General features: G+C 40.3%; 2 protein-coding genes across 4 annotated transcripts; both read right to left on the bottom strand.

Annotated features, from left to right (window-relative positions):
* Positions 1-277: 277 nt before the first annotated feature.
* On the bottom strand, positions 278-3932 carry LOC131125790 (uncharacterized). 2 transcript variants are annotated; one of them, XM_058067656.1, is made up of 4 exons: positions 2904-3932; positions 2558-2713; positions 1686-1778; positions 278-1255 (listed from the first exon to the last, which is right to left on the bottom strand). In XM_058067656.1, exons 1-4 carry the CDS (start codon positions 2952-2954, stop codon positions 944-946), a joined length of 612 nt encoding a protein of 203 aa, XP_057923639.1. In that variant the 5' UTR covers positions 2955-3932; the 3' UTR covers positions 278-943. The 2 variants fall into 2 exon arrangements, with proteins under 2 accessions (XP_057923639.1, XP_057923638.1); XM_058067655.1 differs by lacking the exon at positions 2904-3932 and having other exon boundaries at positions 2558-2848.
* On the bottom strand, positions 3926-8939 carry LOC131125789 (uncharacterized). Of its 2 annotated transcripts, XR_009129065.1 has the most exons (5): positions 7912-8939; positions 7566-7721; positions 6694-6786; positions 5817-6263; positions 3926-3950 (listed from the first exon to the last, which is right to left on the bottom strand). XR_009129065.1 is itself a non-coding variant. In XM_058067654.1 (4 exons), exons 1-4 carry the CDS (start codon positions 8692-8694, stop codon positions 5952-5954), a joined length of 1344 nt encoding a protein of 447 aa, XP_057923637.1. In that variant the 5' UTR covers positions 8695-8939; the 3' UTR covers positions 5283-5951. The 2 variants fall into 2 exon arrangements, 1 of the variants encoding a protein (XP_057923637.1); XM_058067654.1 differs by lacking the exon at positions 3926-3950 and having other exon boundaries at positions 5283-6263.
* Between the last annotated feature and the right edge of the window lie 1224 nt (positions 8940-10163).

Raw genomic sequence — 10163 nt, 5'->3', positions numbered from 1 at the left:
TGAACCTCAGGTGTGTCTGGGAACTTCTGTCTGATGACTTGTGCTATCTCCTCTTTGAGTAAGTCTACTGGTAGAGTGGCTACAGCTGAGACGTCTAGGTCAGACTTATTTAGATGTGGAGAGCTCAAATGGTACGCAATCATCATCTGATGCTTTGAAGCTAATGAGAGGGGCACATTCTTGAAGCAGCTTGTGTGTCGGATAACCTGTTTAAAAAAGCTGTGTTTAGCCTCAAAGCGCAATGTCCACTATCCAACAAGTGGACCAAACAGCCTGATCATCTGGGGGTAGTGCTCCAAATAATGGTGTTTTGGTAGCAGCTTGATGTCTGGGAACAACGCTTGGTATCTCTGCCTGTGCTCTACAATTTTACTTTCCAAAAAAGCCAGCGAGTCATCACTATGCACAGGGGCAACAACAAGCTCTGTGATGTCCTTCAGGTCCATGAGAACAAGCGACGCAGGCTCATCTTCAGGTACAAGTGATCCAACCAAAAAAGGTAAGAACCGGAGCAAGCTCCAAGCATTTCCCCCCACTGTTTTCCTGCTGGAGAAACTTTGTGACACTGCATGAGGTTTGTTTGTCCTGTCAGCCCATTTGTAGGGAAACTTCAGAATGGCATTGTTCAGGTCAACTAATGTAAAATACTTTCTGGAAATAAGCACTGTTAAGCAACAAGCAAGCTCCACTGGGATTATACCCTCAAAAACATCACGGGCAAGATCAGGTGGATAGCCAAAGATGACATGAAAATGTGACAGATTTTGTGTGAAGTCACATTCCTTTTTCACTCCAAAACAACTTGTACCTGTATCTTGGACTTGTCTGACGTGAGTCTGATGTAGCTCCTTAGTTCTCAGACTAAAAGCATCAGTTGCGACAGAATTTAGTTAAATATCACTGCTTTTTCCTGTGCAAAATCAGTCAATCCAGTCTGAACTGTTCACTGATGGAGCCTGTTTTTCAGAGCAAGTGCTCTGTTGGAAAGTTTCCCTCGATCCAGTTCCATCCAGATCTTTTGAATTACCTCAAAAGTGTAGCGGAGGTCAGCAGGATAGCTGAGGTTCAGCGCATACATCAATCCAAATAAAACAGCAACACCTAATGCTACATTATCAAGGTTTTGTAACACCTTGATGCCTTCAAGAACAATGCCAATGTCCTCTGCTTCATCACTTGAAGCATGTTCTTTGACAACATATATACCAACTGTAGTGTCTTCAATGGCCTTGTTGATCGTGTTCTGATCCAGGCTCTGTGCAAAACAGACAAAAGGTAAGTAAAGAAGTTAGGTAAGTCAAACCTAATCACCAAGCCCCATCGAGAAAAGGATAAACAAAATAGTGACACTCGATCTAGTAAGGTCAAAGTTAGAATGGAGGCAAATTTAGAGACAACACAGGACTCTTTTTCAGCACACGCGCACAGATCAGACTGTTGGCAGGCAATCAGATATTTAATGAATTTCACAACAAGTCTTGAGAACCTTCTATTCTACCTGTAAGTTCATTTACCAGCAACAAGAAACGCTGTAATGATTTTTGGTTGTGAAACAGTAAAACAATTGACTTAAAAAACAGAATATACTATATTCTTTTAATCAATAAACAATTTCCACACAATGATCAAGAATGGGAACAAGAGAAGAGCGGAAGAAGAACACAAGCACCGATTCATATACATACCACATATTCCTGTAGGAGGTTATCTGGATCTTCGCCCATGTAGACACAGACTCCTTTAATGATGCACTCTCGTCCAGCATCTACATCATCACACTGAAAGGACATTTCTAGATTAGCATCTTAATTCACCACATGTGCCTTAAAGCGATACTCCACTTTGTAAGTTTAATCCACTAAATATGTAATATGTGAGACTTCGTATATCTCTCAATGGATGAAAATGCGGAAGCCTCGCAAGATCGACGCCATCTTGACATCCAGCTACAGGCTACAGTTGGCTAAAAACATGGTGTAAACGGCATCTTTCACGGTCAATTTTTAAAGTTGTGGCTCACAGACACTTGATTACACCACACAAGCAGGATGGAGACGTTTTGTGTTCTTTTTTTAACGTTTCATCTGTGGTCACCATTCACTGCCATTGTACTGGATGAGGCTACCCTCTTTCTCCTAAAACTCAAGCATTGTTTTGTGAACTGAAGATCTTCACTCATCACATCAGAATGGAGGAGAGTACATATTTAGTGGACTAATCTGGCAAAGTAGAATATCGCTTTAATCTCCTGGTATAAACTGTCCTATGGGTGCACATTTCTTTTCCTATGTATGCAAGTTTCCTATGACTGTGAGAGCCTTGCCGTGTACTCCATGTGAGAGGAGGACTGAAGGGACTTAGAAAAAGAGGAAGTAGAAAATAGAAACAGGAAAAAAACAGAAAAGAAAGAGGAGGTAGACAAATATGAAGATAAATAAGGAAACAGAGGAACAGTTTAAGATGATACAAAAGGATGCAACAGTGAAAGGACAAAAATGAAAAGTAAATGCAAAATAGCAGAAAGAATTTTTGATTGCGAGAGCCCTGCATTACTTACATTGGCAATTTGTGCAGTGATTCTTTTGAGCCGTTCACCTAGCTGTCCTCCTCTCTTCTGGAACAGCCTTGTCAAGTTGTCAGTGTGGAGGTCCACCTGAGAAAAGAACTTGGACTGAAGTGGTACAGTCGTGATTCTCTTGAATTCAGCGTTGATCTGAAAAAGCACAGAGGATTCAGGGAGAATGTCACCATCACACAAAGCAGACCAGGACAGGCAAGAGGGAGATGAAGCACATACAAACGATGTGCTATCAGGTACATTAGCAATTTGCCAGTGCATACAAGCTTTTCATTTTAATCAACAGCAAATCTAAGATGAAAACCCAGCATGAGATCAGCCTTACCTCACTGACTTCAAACAAAGCAGGCCATCTCGCCATGAAATCATCCACCATCGGTGCATCACGAACAACCTCATGTCTTTCTCAATGCGAAAGTCTTTTCCATGTTGAGCTTGACAACCTCTCGGTTGTTCCTCTTCCTTACATCCAAGAGTAAAGCTTTCCGCATGGCTTCTAGACTCTCCTCAGTTTCTGCTGATGGGTATGTTGGGCAAAAATTAACTTCTGCTCTCTTTGCCTTTTTGATGCCAAAAGCTGCACTGTGCTTTCCAGCAGGTTTGTTTTTTATGGAGTTCACCGTCACTTCTGGGCATCCAAGTTTTCTCAGATGTGTGCGATAGTTAGACAGTTTATATTTTAAACTCATTTTCCATCCACCACATCCAGTGCTGGAGCCCTTCTCAGTTAAACATGCATGTCTCTTGATGAGACTCTGGGCTACCTGTTCCATCTCCTTATCAGTGACATACACTTTATACTGCACAATTTGCTGCACTAATCCAACAAGAATAGCTGACTTCAACTTGGGATCTGGAATAAGTGCAGTGCCATTTTGAATGTAAACTAAACCTGCCTGCTGAAGTTTTAACTCTGTGTCATAGGAGAACTTAGGTACATGAAACACAGCTGGACAGGAGGACCGTGAGCTTGTAGACTCACTTGATGACAGTATGTCTGTATCCACAAGTTCACCTGGCCGTGATGAAGAGCCAGTTGTTGAGCAAGGACTTGATGCTTGGAGGTGTAGGACTGAATTAAGCACAGTAGAGTTATCATCATGTTGCATAGTGGTGGGCCGACATATCAATAACTCTAAGAGTGCCTCTGTCGTCCACCTCTGACATTGAGGTTAAGTTGAGAAACTCGTTTCCAAACAAGGAGTCCATGAATTGAAGTTTTAAGTTGCCCTGAAGTCCACATTGTCTCTTTACTTCAACAATAAGGTCATCAACTGTTTCAGGGAGTCCATGTGAGAGTGTCAACCTCTGAGAGCTGCCATCAGTCAATATGATCTTTAGGATCACAGGAGTATCCATCTTCAAAGCCACTCTGCAGAAACAAAGAAAATTAAACATCAGACATCAATATAATTGAAATGTAAAATCCAACAGTAAAAACCCATTTATCTATTACTGCATGCAGCAGGTATTTATAATGAAAATGTTTTTAAAACATAGTAGTGGATTTGGAAAAAAAGAGAAAATATGTAAAACACGGTAAATGCACATACAGGAGATTACATTTTCATAAACATTTATCAAAACCAATGCTGCAGGCAAGCTAGTTCATTTTACCTGCATATAAGTACTATAGATCAATATGAAAGCAGGATTAGCTTCAGTAGCAAGTAAGAGTTTTAAAATCAGAAGTGCTTTCGCTGATGCAGAAGTAAGATAAGATAAGATAAGATGCCTTTATTCGTCCCACAGTGGGGAAATTTGCAAGTAGAAATAGCACTAGTAGTAATGTTGACAAAAGTTAGTTTAAAAAGCTTATGCTGAAATAAACACCTTATGTATTCAAATATAGATTTTTAAATTACTTTTAGGTCTAATATTTATTTAATTGAATTTCAGACATTTTAGTACTTCAAGAACCTGCAGACATCCAAGGCAGAAGTATGAAACTAGGTTAGATCAAATTAAGACTTTTTAATGGCTAACATTTTAACTTAAATCACAACCTCGTGAATTCTAATTGAAACTCTTTACTTTTACACTTTTTAATGACTTACATATCATACACACAAGTTACAAACTGTCATAAACCCTCAGCTCAATTATTGCACACCACCTTTTATTTCAATATGTCTTTTCAAAGTCACCACACGGGCTGATCCAATCTTGTAGTCAACCAGTGGATAAGTATCAAGGAGTTCACTGGGTGCCACGAGAGTGAATGTTCTTGTGGGTGATGGACTGAGTTCAAAGGCTCTATAATGTTCTCTATACCAGCCACACAGCTCATTAACAATGTAGAATACACTGTCATGTAAAATGCAGATTTGGTTAATTTCACTAAATTCAGGCAATCCACCTGTTGTTCTGTGGGCCAGTATCATTCCCTTCCTATAGGTTATACCCTTGGTTGTCACACACTGTGCAAGTTGAACCTCAGGTGTGTCTGGGAACTTCTGTCTGATGACTTGTGCTATCTCCTCTTTGAGTAAGTCTACTGGTAGAGTGGCTACAGCTGAGACGTCTAGGTCAGACTTATTTAGATGTGGAGAGCTGAAATGGTACGCAATCATCATCTGATGCTTTGAAGCTAATGAGAGGGGCACATTCTTGAAGCAGCTTGTGTGTCGGATAACCTGTTTAAAAAAGCTGTGTTTAGCCTCAAAGCGCAATGTCCACTATCCAACAAGTGGACCAAACAGCCTGATCATCTGGGGGTAGTGCTCCAAATAATGGTGTTTTGGTAGCAGCTTGATGTCTGGGAACAACGCTTGGTATCTCTGCCTGTGCTCTACAATTTTACTTTCCAAAAAAGCCAGCGAGTCATCACTATGCACAGGGGCAACAACAAGCTCTGTGATGTCCTTCAGGTCCATGAGAACAAGCGACGCAGGCTCATCTTCAGGTACAAGTGATCCAACCAAAAAAGGTAAGAACCGGAGCAAGCTCCAAGCATTTCCCCCCACTGTTTTCCTGCTGGAGAAACTTTGTGACACTGCATGAGGTTTGTTTGTCCTGTCAGCCCATTTGTAGGGAAACTTCAGAATGGCATTGTTCAGGTCAACTAATGTAAAATACTTTCTGGAAATAAGCACTGTTAAGCAACAAGCAAGCTCCACTGGGATTATACCCTCAAAAACATCACGGGCAAGATCAGGTGGATAGCCAAAGATGACATGAAAATGTGACAGATTTTGTGTGAAGTCACATTCCTTTTTCACTCCAAAACAACTTGTACCTGTATCTTGGACTTGTCTGACGTGAGTCTGATGTAGCTCCTTAGTTCTCAGACTAAAAGCATCAGTTGCGACAGAATTTAGTTAAATATCACTGCTTTTTCCTGTGCAAAATCAGTCAATCCAGTCTGAACTGTTCACTGATGGAGCCTGTTTTTCAGAGCAAGTGCTCTGTTGGAAAGTTTCCCTCGATCCAGTTCCATCCAGATCTTTTGAATTACCTCAAAAGTGTAGCGGAGGTCAGCAGGATAGCTGAGGTTCAGCGCATACATCAATCCAAATAAAACAGCAACACCTAATGCTACATTATCAAGGTTTTGTAACACCTTGATGCCTTCAAGAACAATGCCAATGTCCTCTGCTTCATCACTTGAAGCATGTTCTTTGACAACATATATACCAACTGTAGTGTCTTCAATGGCCTTGTTGATCGTGTTCTGATCCAGGCTCTGTGCAAAACAGACAAAAGGTAAGTAAAGAAGTTAGGTAAGTCAAACCTAATCACCAAGCCCCATCGAGAAAAGGATAAACAAAATAGTGACACTCGATCTAGTAAGGTCAAAGTTAGAATGGAGGCAAATTTAGAGACAACACAGGACTCTTTTTCAGCACACGCGCACAGATCAGACTGTTGGCAGGCAATCAGATATTTAATGAATTTCACAACAAGTCTTGAGAACCTTCTATTCTACCTGTAAGTTCATTTACCAGCAACAAGAAACGCTGTAATGATTTTTGGTTGTGAAACAGTAAAACAATTGACTTAAAAAACAGAATATACTATATTCTTTTAATCAATAAACAATTTCCACACAATGATCAAGAATGGGAACAAGAGAAGAGCGGAAGAAGAACACAAGCACCGATTCATATACATACCACATATTCCTGTAGGAGGTTATCTGGATCTTCGCCCATGTAGACACAGACTCCTTTAATGATGCACTCTCGTCCAGCATCTACATCATCACACTGAAAGGACATTTCTAGATTAGCATCTTAATTCACCACATGTGCCTTAAAGCGATACTCCACTTTGTAAGTTTAATCCACTAAATATGTAATATGTGAGACTTCGTATATCTCTCAATGGATGAAAATGCGGAAGCCTCGCAAGATCGACGCCATCTTGACATCCAGCTACAGGCTACAGTTGGCTAAAAACATGGTGTAAACGGCATCTTTCACGGTCAATTTTTAAAGTTGTGGCTCACAGACACTTGATTACACCACACAAGCAGGATGGAGACGTTTTGTGTTCTTTTTTTAACGTTTCATCTGTGGTCACCATTCACTGCCATTGTACTGGATGAGGCTACCCTCTTTCTCCTAAAACTCAAGCATTGTTTTGTGAACTGAAGATCTTCACTCATCACATCAGAATGGAGGAGAGTACATATTTAGTGGACTAATCTGGCAAAGTAGAATATCGCTTTAATCTCCTGGTATAAACTGTCCTATGGGTGCACATTTCTTTTCCTATGTATGCAAGTTTCCTATGACTGTGAGAGCCTTGCCGTGTACTCCATGTGAGAGGAGGACTGAAGGGACTTAGAAAAAGAGGAAGTAGAAAATAGAAACAGGAAAAAAACAGAAAAGAAAGAGGAGGTAGACAAATATGAAGATAAATAAGGAAACAGAGGAACAGTTTAAGATGATACAAAAGGATGCAACAGTGAAAGGACAAAAATGAAAAGTAAATGCAAAATAGCAGAAAGAATTTTTGATTGCGAGAGCCCTGCATTACTTACATTGGCAATTTGTGCAGTGATTCTTTTGAGCCGTTCACCTAGCTGTCCTCCTCTCTTCTGGAACAGCCTTGTCAAGTTGTCAGTGTGGAGGTCCACCTGAGAAAAGAACTTGGACTGAAGTGGTACAGTCGTGATTCTCTTGAATTCAGCGTTGATCTGAAAAAGCACAGAGGATTCAGGGAGAATGTCACCATCACACAAAGCAGACCAGGACAGGCAAGAGGGAGATGAAGCACATACAAACGATGTGCTATCAGGTACATTAGCAATTTGCCAGTGCATACAAGCTTTTCATTTTAATCAACAGCAAATCTAAGATGAAAACCCAGCATGAGATCAGCCTTACCTCACTGACTTCAAACAAAGCAGGCCATCTCGCCATGAAATCATCCACCATCGGTGCATCACGAACAACCTCATGTCTTCTCAATGCGAAAGTCTTTTCCATGTTGAGCTTGACAACCTCTCGGTTGTTCCTCTTCCTTACATCCAAGAGTAAAGCTTTCCGCATGGCTTCTAGACTCTCCTCAGTTTCTGCTGATGGGTATGTTGGGCAAAAATTAACTTCTGCTCTCTTTGCCTTTTTGATGCCAAAAGCTGCACTGTGCTTTCCAGCAGGTTTGTTTTTTATGGAGTTCACCGTCACTTCTGGGCATCCAAGTTTTCTCAGATGTGTGCGATAGTTAGACAGTTTATATTTTAAACTCATTTTCCATCCACCACATCCAGTGCTGGAGCCCTTCTCAGTTAAACATGCATGTCTCTTGATGAGACTCTGGGCTACCTGTTCCATCTCCTTATCAGTGACATACACTTTATACTGCACAATTTGCTGCACTAATCCAACAAGAATAGCTGACTTCAACTTGGGATCTGGAATAAGTGCAGTGCCATTTTGAATGTAAACTAAACCTGCCTGCTGAAGTTTTAACTCTGTGTCATAGGAGAACTTAGGTACATGAAACACAGCTGGACAGGAGGACCGTGAGCTTGTAGACTCACTTGATGACAGTATGTCTGTATCCACAAGTTCACCTGGCCGTGATGAAGAGCCAGTTGTTGAGCAAGGACTTGATGCTTGGAGGTGTAGGACTGAATTAAGCACAGTAGAGTTATCATCATGTTGCATAGTGGTGGGCCGACATATCAATAACTCTAAGAGTGCCTCTGTCGTCCACCTCTGACATTGAGGTTAAGTTGAGAAACTCGTTTCCAAACAAGGAGTCCATGAATTGAAGTTTTAAGTTGCCCTGAAGTCCACATTGTCTCTTTACTTCAACAATAAGGTCATCAACTGTTTCAGGGAGTCCATGTGAGAGTGTCAACCTCTGAGAGCTGCCATCAGTCAATATGATCTTTAGGATCACAGGAGTATCCATCTTCAAAGCCACTCTGCAGAAACAAAGAAAATTAAACATCAGACATCAATATAATTGAAATGTAAAATCCAACAGTAAAAACCCATTTATCTATTACTGCATGCAGCAGGTATTTATAATGAAAATGTTTTTAAAACATAGTAGTGGATTTGGAAAAAAAGAGAAAATATGTAAAACACGGTAAATGCACATACAGGAGATTACATTTTCATAAACATTTATCAAAACCAATGCTGCAGGCAAGCTAGTTCATTTTACCTGCATATAAGTACTATAGATCAATATGAAAGCAGGATTAGCTTCAGTAGCAAGTAAGAGTTTTAAAATCAGAAGTGCTTTCGCTGATGCAGAAGTAAGATAAGATAAGATAAGATGCCTTTATTCGTCCCACAGTGGGGAAATTTGCAAGTAGAAATAGCACTAGTAGTAATGTTGACAAAAGTTAGTTTAAAAAGCTTATGCTGAAATAAACACCTTATGTATTCAAATATAGATTTTTAAATTACTTTTAGGTCTAATATTTATTTAATTGAATTTCAGACATTTTAGTACTTCAAGAACCTGCAGACATCCAAGGCAGAAGTATGAAACTAGGTTAGATCAAATTAAGACTTTTTAATGGCTAACATTTTAACTTAAATCACAACCTCGTGAATTCTAATTGAAACTCTTTACTTTTACACTTTTTAATGACTTACATATCATACACACAAGTTACAAACTGTCATAAACCCTCAGCTCAATTATTGCACACCACCTTTTATTTCAATATGTCTTTTCAAAGTCACCACACGGGCTGATCCAATCTTGTAGTCAACCAGTGGATAAGTATCAAGGAGTTCACTGGGTGCCACGAGAGTGAATGTTCTTGTGGGTGATGGACTGAGTTCAAAGGCTCTATAATGTTCTCTATACCAGCCACACAGCTCATTAACAATGTAGAATACACTGTCATGTAAAATGCAGATTTGGTTAATTTCACTAAATTCAGGCAATCCACCTGTTGTTCTGTGGGCCAGTATCATTCCCTTCCTATAGGTTATACCCTTGGTTGTCACACACTGTGCAAGTTGAACCTCAGGTGTGTCTGGGAACTTCTGTCTGATGACTTGTGCTATCTCCTCTTTGAGTAAGTCTACTGGTAGAGTGGCTACAGCTGAGACGTCTAGGTCAGACTTATTTAGATGTGGAGAGCTCAAATGGTACGCAATCATCATCT

This window comes from Doryrhamphus excisus, chromosome 3 (assembly GCF_030265055.1).
Source record: "Doryrhamphus excisus isolate RoL2022-K1 chromosome 3, RoL_Dexc_1.0, whole genome shotgun sequence".
Lineage (NCBI taxonomy): Eukaryota > Metazoa > Chordata > Actinopteri > Syngnathiformes > Syngnathidae > Doryrhamphus > Doryrhamphus excisus.
The sequence above is the reverse complement of the archived record's forward strand: the minus strand, read 5'-3'. Positions and strand labels throughout refer to the sequence as shown.

Coding starts and splice junctions, on each gene's coding strand:
- LOC131125790 (XM_058067655.1), bottom strand. CDS start 2,839: ATGCACTGGCAAATTGCTAATGTACCTGATAGCACATCGTTTGTATGT. Junction 1,779..2,557: donor TCACTGCACAAATTGCCAAT/GTAAGTAATGCA, acceptor ATGTCCTTTCAG/TGTGATGATGTAGATGCTGG. Junction 1,256..1,685: donor ACCTCCTACAGGAATATGTG/GTATGTATATGA, acceptor TGTTTTGCACAG/AGCCTGGATCAGAACACGAT.
- LOC131125789 (XM_058067654.1), bottom strand. CDS start 8,694: ATGCAACATGATGATAACTCTACTGTGCTTAATTCAGTCCTACACCTC. Junction 6,787..7,565: donor TCACTGCACAAATTGCCAAT/GTAAGTAATGCA, acceptor ATGTCCTTTCAG/TGTGATGATGTAGATGCTGG. Junction 6,264..6,693: donor ACCTCCTACAGGAATATGTG/GTATGTATATGA, acceptor TGTTTTGCACAG/AGCCTGGATCAGAACACGAT.